At 44.0% G+C, this 11399-nt stretch overlaps 1 protein-coding gene across 1 annotated transcript; it reads right to left on the bottom strand.

Moving 5' to 3' along the window:
* Positions 1-2244: 2244 nt before the first annotated feature.
* LOC145390939 (uncharacterized) lies at positions 2245-7181 on the bottom strand. The gene has a single exon (XM_080265673.1). It carries the CDS (start codon positions 6925-6927, stop codon positions 3334-3336), a length of 3594 nt encoding a protein of 1197 aa, XP_080121799.1. The 5' UTR covers positions 6928-7181; the 3' UTR covers positions 2245-3333.
* Between the last annotated feature and the right edge of the window lie 4218 nt (positions 7182-11399).

The following is an 11399-nucleotide window of genomic DNA, read 5'->3' as shown; positions in this document are numbered from 1 at the left end:
TGGCTTCAGTTACACGGTTCACGGCTTCGATTACCCTTTTCATAGCTTCAGTTACGCGGTTCATCGTTTCATTTATGAGGTTTATAGTTTCATTTACCCAGTTGATGGTTTCATTTACCCATTTCACAGCTTCAGTTACGTGGTTCATGGCTTCAATTACCCTTTTAATGCTTCAGTTATGAGGCTTATAACTTCAATTATGGGGTTCATAGCTTCAATTATGGGGTTCATAGCTTCAATTATGGGGTTCGGAGCTTCAGTTATCCAGTTCGGAGCTTCAGTTATGCAGTTCGGAGCTTCAGTTATACAGTTCATAGCTTCAATTATCCGGTTCGGAGCTTCAATTATACGTTCATAGCTTCGTTTATCCGGTTCGAAGCTTCAGTTATGCGATTCATAGCCTTAATTACCCGGTTCCCTGATGCAGACGGCTCGCCTCTTCAGTATTCCTGGCCGTAAGCTTCATTAATCCAGACCTGCTTCCTCCGTACGTGCTGTTAAGGTAATTGAAAAAGATTGCTTGGTTTTAATTGACGTAATTAATTTGGGAGCGAAAAACGTGGCTGAAAAAGGATACTGAGGGAGAGAGAGAGAGAGAGAGAGAGAGAGAGAGACTTCTATTGTCTTAGCCATCTGTGACTGAGGCGAAAATATATGGAATAGTATTTAGGCTAGGTCACCTCTTTGGAATCGTATACTGTCTGTGTGGTCTGTGTAACTGAAATCTCTCTCTCTCTCTCTCTCTCTCTCTCTCTCTCTCTCTCTCTCTCTCTCAATCTATCTACCCATCTGTCTGTTTATCTATTTATCGAGAGATGCAGCACAAGAATCCAGTAACCAGTGAACGACAAAAAAAGGCGGAAAAGAAATGAGAGAGAGAGAGAGAGAGAGAGAGAGAGAGAGAGAGAGAGAGAGATTTGAGTCAAGAGGCTGTCAGTAAACCCGACCTGCCAGCCCTACCTCACGCACTCTCCATTTGTGTGTGTGTGTGTGTGTGTGTGTGTGTGTGTGTGTGTGTGTTGTTATTCTGGTGTGTATTGGTGTCTGGATATGTACACACACACACACACACACACACACACAAGTTGTTTTTTGCTTGTTTTACTACCAATAATCAGTGTATATTTCTGACTTGGTTTGTTATATAGGAGTGATGAAAATTTGCATCATTATCACGGCCACTGTTATTATCATTTTATCATTTATTATCATCATTATCACTGTCCCTTATCATTATCATTATCAGTTATCATTATTATTATTATTATCACCACACCTTTTTTCATCAGCAAACGGCAGCCACGGTGACTGGGTGGTTGCGCAGTCGCCTTCCGTTCTCTGTAGACTTTGAATAGAGGGCTCTAAGCTGAAGCCATTGCAGTAGAAAAACTTGTTGCATTAGAGACAGAGACAGAGACAGAGAGACAGACAGACAGAAAGACAGGGACAGAGACAGACAGCATTTATCCCTTTCAGTCCGATAACGTTTTCTATATATTTCTTTCTATTTCCACGTTGACCTTATAAACTTGGGCGTATTCTCACTATCAGTATTATTGTTTTTTTTCTTTATCTTCTTTATTATTAGCCACCACGATGTTCATTCTCCATTATCATTTTTATCTTCATGATTGTCATTTTCTTAATCATATTCGTCATTATTGTCATTATCAGTCTCATCATTATCTTTATTATCATCATTATCATCATCATCATCATATCCATTATACATATCTGCATTATCATTTTAGTTATTTTTTTTTTTATTCATTTATCTTGTTTCATGGAGCCTACCTCACCCTATCTTTGGGTGGAAAAAGAGGTCAGGATGATGATAATGATGATGATAATGATGATGATGATGATGATGATGAGGATGGTGAGGATGGACTATGAAAAAAGTATGGGTAGTCACATATAAATTTTTCTATGTATTTTTTTATTTTACCATTTATTAAAACCTTCGTATAAGGAAGAAATAAAACAAGCTCTCTACTGACTAGGAAATATATTATTAAACTATACAAAAACGAAAAATGCTTTGGTCCGAGAGGGGTGCATCGTGTGTGTGTGTGTGTGTGTGTGTGTGTGTGTGTGTGTGTGTGTGTGTGTGTGTGTGTGTGTGTGTGTGTGTGTGTGTGTGTGTGTGTGTGTGTGTGTTTTGGTTTGTTTAATCCTTCACCACTATGACGCAAGTTTCGTATTATTATTCTCACGCACAGACGATTTGGGTCAGTTGTCTAGAAACCTTTTGAGTTGGAGGGGATTAGATGCAGTATTCCTTAACCCCTCCAATCCCAGCAATCCCCCCTAACCTGAAGAAAAATCGTCTGATATTACTTTATTAACCCTTCCACTATCAAAAAATCTCTAAGCTGAATAAAATCGTCCATGGGTAATAAAGATAAAATGCACGTCAATGAGTGAGGTGGTATTGTTTGGGTTTCTGGTGCTTCCACATCAAACCCTACAGAATGATTACGTTTTGCTCATTTTATCTCGGCTATCTACAGACGATTTTAGCTTAGCAGAGCCCCGAGTCGCAAAGGGGTTAATGAAGGCTATGTCTAACCCCTCCAGTTCGAAAAGTGAATATTAAAAACGAAAAAAGTCAAAACTTCAGTGAACAGGCCTTGAATACTGTGATTTTTCCTATTCTTCCCATGTTCAGACGATTTTGGCCAGCATAAAGTAGGCTTCTCGATCTATTGGGGTTAGATATAGCCCTCATTAACCCCTCCAATACTAGGATGCTCTTCTAAATTTAATAAAATGGTCTGGTAGCAGAGTTAAACACAAATGACGTCCTCAGTGTGAAGGCTTTTGCAGTAAATATATTGTTCCTTGTGCAATCAGCAGTCATAGAGAGACAGTATAAAAGACATACAATTATACAAATACAATCTAATATTATGTCTATATACATATAAAAAATAGACGAGAGTTTGTGAGTCAGTGAAGAACATATATTAACAGCCTCAGAAACAAGATAAAGTTTTTTGCATATTTTTTTTTGTAATTTTTCTTTTTCTAGTAAATGCATAGTCAGTTCTCACACAGGCACTAAATAGTTTCACACACACTAAACACTAAGGCTCATATTATTAAACCTGAGATCACAAAAGGGAAGACAAACCCCATTATTTTACGTTACTAGTGTAATTAATACATGGCAGAAAATTAAGAGGTTTGATTTCTCTGTCTCGTTGTTAATTGCATTATGTAAAAGCGGCCAATCTAAGCATTTAAAATCTTCACAGGTACTTTGAAATTGTCTGTTTTAAATTACGATTATGCCGACACCTTTGCGTATTCAGCTTTAATAATAGAACCTTAACTATCTTTGTCTTTGGAAGCACTTTCTTTGCTACTCGGACTTCCAGTTTCTTCTTCTCTCAGGCTATCTGTTTCCTTGTTTCCAGGGCTACCTGTTTCCTTGTTTCCAGGGCTATCTGTTTTCTTGTTTCCAGGGCTATCTGTTTCCTTGTTTCTTGGGCTACCTATTTCCATGTTTCTTGGGCTTTTACTCTTCGGTCTCTCTAAGGAATAAAAGTCAGTGAGCATGGAGCTACTCTTGATCAACTCCAAAGCCCAGTCCTGATCTGAACCATCACTGCGCTTGGATACGTTGCTCTGGCGGCTTGGACACTCCCGCTCCCTCTCATCCTGTGACTCCCGATCAACTGGGCTGCATTTTGGGCCTCGTGATCTGGGCAAATCACCTACAATATCCTCTTCCTCAGTCCTCTTATGTCTGTCGTAGTAGTCATAGCCCCTTCTGCCATTGCCCCCTGCTTGCCGCTTCCTGGTTGCGCCTAGCCGTAAGGAGCCATATCTGCGTGTGTCTGTTAGTGAGGGGCTCGGTGGGTTCCGGGATGGGAAGTACCCAGCTGAGGAGTGATTGCGTCTGACTGGATTACCTCTTGGGATGTAATCACCATAGAAGTAATCATCATTCTGCAAGCTGGCGTTGCTCCCTGCTCGCACGAAAGGCCTTGGATAGTGAGCCTCTCTCTTGCTGGAGCGAGGTGAGGCACTGGCATAGCTACTGTGGGCTGGTGACACTGCTGGTGATGCAACAGGAACTGCAATGTTGGAAATTTTATGCTTTGATGAGGGGCTGGCATGATGAGAATGCACACCTGGGTGGGAGCAGCGTTCTTCGTACAAGTTCATGGGCATGAGTCTGTCATTCCTTCTGATATCTGAGCCAGGACCCAGTTGATTTATTGGATCGTTGTTGTCCTCCTTTGACACCTGCCTCCTTGTCAGACTTCGGTAGTCACTGTCAGGCTGGTCCAGGTTATTCAGGTAGTAATGGCGTGGCTCCCTTGAATTCCTCCTCCTTCTCCGTGGATAATCGTTCTCTTCATCTACATTATTCAGTTGCTCCACATGAGGTTCCCTGAAGCTCCTCTTCCTTGAAAGATTGTGGTAATCTGCCTCTGTCTGGCTGGCAGGGTAAGGGTAAGAGCAGTGGCTATGGCTCCTCCCTGGTCGGGGGGATGGATGGTAGTCACTCTCAGGAGCATCTATATTTTTCTGGAGATAATCTGCACCAGGGGGGTTCCTTCTCCTCCGAGATAAACTTGCATAAAAGCTTTCTTGTCTCCCAAGCCCATTCAAGTATTGTGCTGATGGTTCTTGTAGCTGAGGGTGTGACCCTAGGAAATGTGACTGTTGCAGCCTGATTAATGATCCACGAGGATACAAAATTCCCTCAGCTGGGTCCATCTGAGTTCTTACCCTCACAAATCCATCTTCATGCACAAGGACAGAGGCATCACCGGGAGGACTGTAGACTGGCAAATGTGACACCAGACTCGGTCCATAAATAGAGAGATGTGAACCTGAAGCTGGGGTATACATTGGAATTTGAGATGCTGAACCAGCTCGAGGCACCACTGGCCTTGGCACAGCTCGCCCCCGACCTAGCCTTACCTCAGGACGGTAGTACGGTGCATGGCTGAATGTTGCTGATCTTCTGACTGTGGCACCTCGTCTCTTTGGTGCTTTGGGAGTCCTGGAGGGTCCATCGAGACCAGCTCGTCCTGCTTCTGGGTAATATGTTGCGTACTGAGTGCTCTCTGTTCCACTTGAGAAAGAAACTCTTTGGTATATGGCATCACCATTCCTAGCCTTGGATTTCACTGCTTTCTTATTTCGCAGGAAAACAGGAGGAATGAAGAAGTTGTAGATGAAGCTAATTTTGTCATCATATCTTTGAGTTAGAGCAGCAGCTACGCAGATTAAGACTGACAGAACAGATTCCACAACACATCCAGAAACATGGAAGATCCACCAAGCCCAAGTTGGGACATGGGAGCTGATAAGGAAGATGGTGTGGAAGAGGTGGATGACTGCCAACAGAGCAATACAGACTGCTGCAACCTTCATCACCTGACACCACAGACTCAGTCGATTTCTTAATATGAACTTAATGCCCATTTGCTTCTGTTGTGAAACATCTTTAGCAGGGAGGACCAGCAATTTGAGTTCCCCCTGAAACTCCCTTTGCAGCATCTGTGACACTTGAAGAACCAGTTGATGCTTACGAATAAAGCCCAGGATAATGGTAACGGCCACAATAATCAGCATCACTCTGGACAGCACCAACACACTCCTGCTGTGAGCACATCCCACTATCACATCTGCCACGAAGCACAACACCAACTTCATAACTATAAAGATAAAGATGTTTTGCATCGTGAGGAGCTTCGGTTTGTAAACCTGAACGTCGGCAGTGAGAAACATCATGATCATCAATATCAGGAATGCTGATGAGAAACATGGGAAGCCACTGTTGGTGAGAAGGAGGATGAGGATAAGAGGAAGACGTCCTCTGCTTCCATACGCCAAGTGGAACAAATACACCGCCTTGAGGGATGCCGCCACAAACACTAAAAGATGCACAGCTACATAATGTGTGCGTGGGAGTAGAGGGGTGCAGGAGCGTAGAGTCAGCAGGCGATATGGACCCAGAAAACTGACACTAAGTAACACAAACCCAAGGAAGAAGTTTATGAGAATCCAAGTTAAGTTTCTGTTCGTGCACAGCAGAACATCGAACCAGGATAATCGAGCTGTGGGTTTGTGTGATCCACTGGGCTTTCTAGTTTGTGTTTGTGGAGCCTGGGAATTGTTCTTAGTCACGTTTAAATCGTCAGTGGCATTATTAGCAGGGCTGACCAAAAGTGAGGTCTCCCCTGCTTTAGTATCACCTCTTACGGATATGCTGGGTTTTTCATGAGCCCCATGCAGGTCTAGCGAGGGGCTCTCACTTTGGTCATACTCTTCGTGGTCGTATTCTTCAGATTCGAGTATCTTTTCTGCCGCAGATTTTCCTGCTTTGTTCATTACTTCGTTCGTTGAATTCGTAGGGACAGAGCTTGATTTCTTTGATGCTTCCTCCTTTCTCTTTGAATCTCTCTCTTCCATGCCGGAAGCGGATGCAGAGTCAGGAGGGGAGGCGTTTCTCTGTCCTCGAGTTGCACCACCACCACTACCACCCATCACATAGTCGTTCTGAGGCTCCTCGCTGACAGTCGTTCTCTCAATCCTGCTGCTCACCCCTGCACTGCCAACCTGCTCCTCGTCATACTTCTTCTGCATGACTTTCGGCTCAGACCTCCCGTAAGCCACATCCCTGAAGACTTCTGCAATCTCCTCCTCGAAATGCCTGGTTACAACTTGACTCTTTACTGCCAGGGAAGCATCAGGACTGCCACGCCGGAGCCATCTTGGTGTGCCCGAATGACCGTGGCGATGACGATGAACCACCAGATTGGAGGTTATGGCATCGGCTGATCTACGGGTAATCTGATTTTTGGAACGGGGAATGGAGTGCTGAAGGGTCCACGAGGACAGCGGTCGTGTGTCTGAGATGTCTACGAGCTTCATCGGAGAGAGCTTAACATTTAGATTCATCTCATTTGTTCTCGTTAATCCCAAAGGAGCGGTGGGAGCCTTTAAGCCTTCCAGATCGTGTTCCAGACCCCTCACTCTCCCACCAGAGTCCCAAGCCCTAGAAAATCGATGTATGGAAGCCTGACTTGGAACTTTTGGAGTGACGATGAGATTCTTGTACTGCTGTCCGTCGAGCCAGGGTGATATGTGATGAGTTGAGGTGCTACGAGGAGGGTGTGGGTTAGAGATCGTGGGTGTGGGGAGAGTGTGTGTGTCAGAAAGTACAATGTTAAAGTGGGTGGTTTTGTCATTAGAAGCAGGAAGAAGGTGTGGATCAGAAGTCATGGAGGTAGAGGGAAGATGTGGGTTAGAGTTCAGAGAGTTGGAGTGAGGGAGTGATTCAGAGGCTATGGCGGTAGGGAGGATGGATGGGGTATTGGTGAAAAGATGAGGTGGTGTGACAGGGTGAGGGGGTTTGCTGATTATCGTGGCAGGGTGAAAATCCGAATCACCACTGGTTGTCTTGGCAGAGTGGGCAGGGGTCTGGACGGCATGGGAAAGGGGGTCATCGTTGTCAGGAGTTTTGTTGGCAGGGTGCGAGAGCATACTGATTGCAGATGTAATGGCGGTAGGGTGGAGGAATAAGTCTTTGGCGGAAGGGGACGAGATGGCAGGGTGAGGAAAGGGGCCATCAGTGTGCGTGATGGAAGGGGTGGTGGTGCCAGCAGAAGGGGTGGTAGTGGCAGGGGCGAGGATGGCAGGGTTAGACAGTAGCCCTTCATCTGTAGGGGTCGAAGTGAGTATGGAGCCAGGGGTCCAAATGACAGGGTGCAGGAGGATGTCATCGGTGTGTTTGGTGGCAGCGGCAGGGGTAATGGTGGCTGTGGCAGGGTTGGTGGCAGGGAGGAGACAGACCACCACCGCCATGACAGTGTAGGGGTGAAGCGGTGGGCCTGGCATCTCGTCTCAACATCGCTCTCTCGTCTCCCCCTCGGACCTCTGCAACCTGTGGAATAAACACGCTTTTTAATCCCTTCAATTCAGTCACCGATTTTTAGATTATTATTGCTATTTCCAGACGATTTAAATCAGCTTAGGGTAGAGTTTTCGATCGGAGATATAAATACAGCATTAATACACCCTTTCACTATACTAATTGACCTTTAGTTGAACAAAATCGCATGACACTGGGAAGATTAACATAAAATACAGATTATAAATGAAATGAATAAGTTAACATCTTCTCGTACCAGTCTTTAAAAAATTATTACACGTGCCTTCTGAATAAATACATCATATTAGGGATACCAAATTAATAATCCAAAAGAATTAAATTTGTACAGTGTCTGAAAATGTGCTGGTTAAAAAAAAAAATTATCCTGCCCTAGAAGCCTTAAAGGGAAATAATTGCACATCATCTGGAAATACTAGGTTTTATCAGTATCTTGCCTTAGGGGTGTTAAAAAAATAAAACAAGATACTGCCTGTTTGGAAGCAAATATTTTAACTGAGATCCTTTATATGCTTCAGGAAATGTAAAATAATTAATGAGTAACTGACATTTATTATCAGTCATTCGTCCATCAGTAATAACAAACAAGATACTGGAAAACGAAGTAAATAAAGTTCTCATGAAATATAAATAAAAATACTGCAAGTTATATTAGATTACGAAATTACTAAAACAAATTTTGAACGAAAAGAATTAATAATGCATTCATAAATTTTTAAAACTTGAGATCCCAATATTTCATTTTTTTGTGTGTGTCAAGCAAATTACCTGCAAAACCACCTACGAACAGACAAAATTATTCAGCAGTCAAACTCCAGCTGTGGGGTATTGTGTGTGTGTGTGTGTGTGTGTGTGTGTGTGTGTGTGTGTGTGTGTGTGTGTGTGTGTGAGCTTTTACCCTCCCGGAAGGGAGCTGGAAGCTCATATAGTCCGATCTAAGGGCAAGGCTGTGACCTTCACACACGCACACACCCGTCCCCTTGCTCAAGGGGGACAGTAACCACCCACTTCGTCAGTGAGACTTTCCGCAACCTGAGCGAGGCGCGAACTCCCGTCCACCAGTTGGCAAGCGAGAACGTTACCACTGCACCAGCGAGCGGTGTGTGTGTGTGTGTGTGTGTGAGGTCTGTAGAGTTACCTGGCTTAGACCACACACAGGCTGCTATTGAACGGTGTGTGTGTGTGTGTGTGTGTGTGTGTGTGTGTGTGTGTGTGTGTGTGTGTGTGTGTGTGTGTGTGTGTGTGTGTGTGTGTGTGTGTGTGTGTGTGTGTTTAGGGGGATCTGTGTTGCCTAACCTTACCCTCACGCTTCACTCACAAAGAAAGGCTAAAAAAAAAGAAAGAAAGAAAGAAAGAGAGGGAGAGAGAAGGGAAGGGTGTATTGCATGACCTCACCCTCACCTGAGAGAGAGAGAGAGAGTGTGTGTGTGTGTGTGTGTGTGTGTGTGTGTGTGTGTGTGTGTGTGTGTGTGTGTGTGTGTGTGTGTGTGTGTGTGTGTGTGTGTGTGTGTGTGTGTGTGTGTGTGTGTGTGAAGAATGATGTGGTAAAGGAAAACACAAGAAAATGGGAGAGAATGATTGAAGACGGAAGTTGTTTGAGGCACAGTAAAATCTCTCTCTCTCTCTCTCTCTCTCTCTCTCTCTCTCTCTCTCTCTCTCTCTCTCTCTCTCTCTCAATGTTCGTATCACTAACCACAAACTCGAGACATCATTTTTATTTTGACTTTCACCAAACGACTTTCTTAAAATTACTAGAAAAGTATAAAAGGACATTATTAGCCACTCGTTCCTCATTCATCCATTTCAATGACGGATTATTCATTTTACGTTGGCTACCACCAGACGATTTTATTCAGCTTTGGAAATACCTTAAATAGCGAAGGGGTTAATGAAGGCTTTATCTAATCCCTACTGTTTGAAACCTCTCTCCTACACTGAAGAAAATCGTCTGGCACTAGCAGAAATATAAATACTTCGTCGAATTTTATCGCTCATCCCATTCACGTAAATGGGATTTTTTCTAGTTACCTCCGCCAAGAAGGTTATATTTTATCCCGCGCTGGTTTGTCTATTTGTTCGTCTGTCTGTTAGCAAGGGTTACTCAAAGGTTATGAACGGATTTTTATGAAATTTTGCGGAAAGGTGGGCCATAGGCCAAGGAAGAAATTATTGAATTTTGGGCCGGATCCGGATCCGGAGTATCCCGTACAATATCTCCAAAAGTTCTCGATGAATTTCGATCAAATATTGCGGAAAGGTGGGCCATCAAGAAAGACTGAATATATTTGGGGGCGGATCCGGATCAGGATCAGGGTCCTCTATCCACGAATCCGGATCCGGATCCTTTTTAATGGCACTGGTACTGGGGGAGGTATGCGATCTCTGAGCGCTTTCCAGTTTATTCTTTCTATTGCCAGCCTATTATTATTATTATTATTTTTTTTAAGATTAGGAGAGATTTTTGGACTGGAGATGCTAACTACAGTCTTCAGTACCCACTTTTCTACTACTGGGTTCCCCTAAGCTTAAACACATACAGAAGTGCAAGTTGCGGATACTTCAGGGCCCTTTGGTTAAAGCCCTTGGGGTGGTGTGGGAGAGTGATTTTTGTCTGGATTGTTGTGAGAGTGTGGTGTAGTGTGGTGTGACGTAAGAGGGTTGTATGTCTTGGTGTGATGTGGTGTGGTGTGTGGTGTGAGGATGGTATGGTACGGTGTGATGTGGTGTGGTGTGGGAGAGTGATTTTGTGTGTTTTGGTATAGTGTGGTGTGGTGTGGTGTGGAAGGGTGATTTGGTGTGGTATGGTGTGGTGTGGTGTAGTGTGGGAGGATAATTTGGCATGGTGTGGTGTGGTGTGGTGTGGCATCGCTGAAGTCGCTATAGTGTATAGGAGTAAATCACCTCGCATCCGAAAATCGTTAGTGAAAAACAGACGGACAGAGGCGCTCCTAAAGATGCGTCTGGCTGTAGCAAGAATGTAATAAAGGAAAGGAAAAAAAAAGGACATTCTCGGGCTGGAGCGGTTACTAGTAAAACCTCAAATTATAGACTCCCGCATAACTCACTCTCGTTTCCCAGTTACCCTTTCATTAGCAGTAATTATAGTTATTCCCAGGCCTCATTAGTGGACGCAACTGACCAACATATGGGTCAGAGTGGAGAAAGTCGGAGGGGAGGCCTTTACTCCTCACTGGACAAACACGGGCTGATGATGGTGTGTTGGAAGGATGGGTTGTTACTGAGTAGGGATAGAAAGGCCTGGAGTTTGTTTTTCTACACTAGATTTCACAGAGGCATGTATAAATTTTTACTGCTTCTCGCTTTAGTCCGAAAGGGAAAGCAGTTTATCACTCATAACAAGAGATGAATTATTACAAGCATAGATTATTCATTCCAAGTACAGTACAGTAACAAATGACAACCTTACGAGTCTAGTCTACACACACACACACACACACACACACACACACACAGCTTTACT

The sequence above is a fragment of the Coenobita brevimanus genome, chromosome 16 (genome assembly GCF_032717465.1).
Source record: "Coenobita brevimanus isolate Jiangsu-jjx chromosome 16, ASM3271746v2, whole genome shotgun sequence".
Classification (NCBI taxonomy): Eukaryota; Metazoa; Arthropoda; class Malacostraca; order Decapoda; family Coenobitidae; genus Coenobita; species Coenobita brevimanus.
This window is presented reverse-complemented; position numbering and strand designations above follow the sequence as displayed.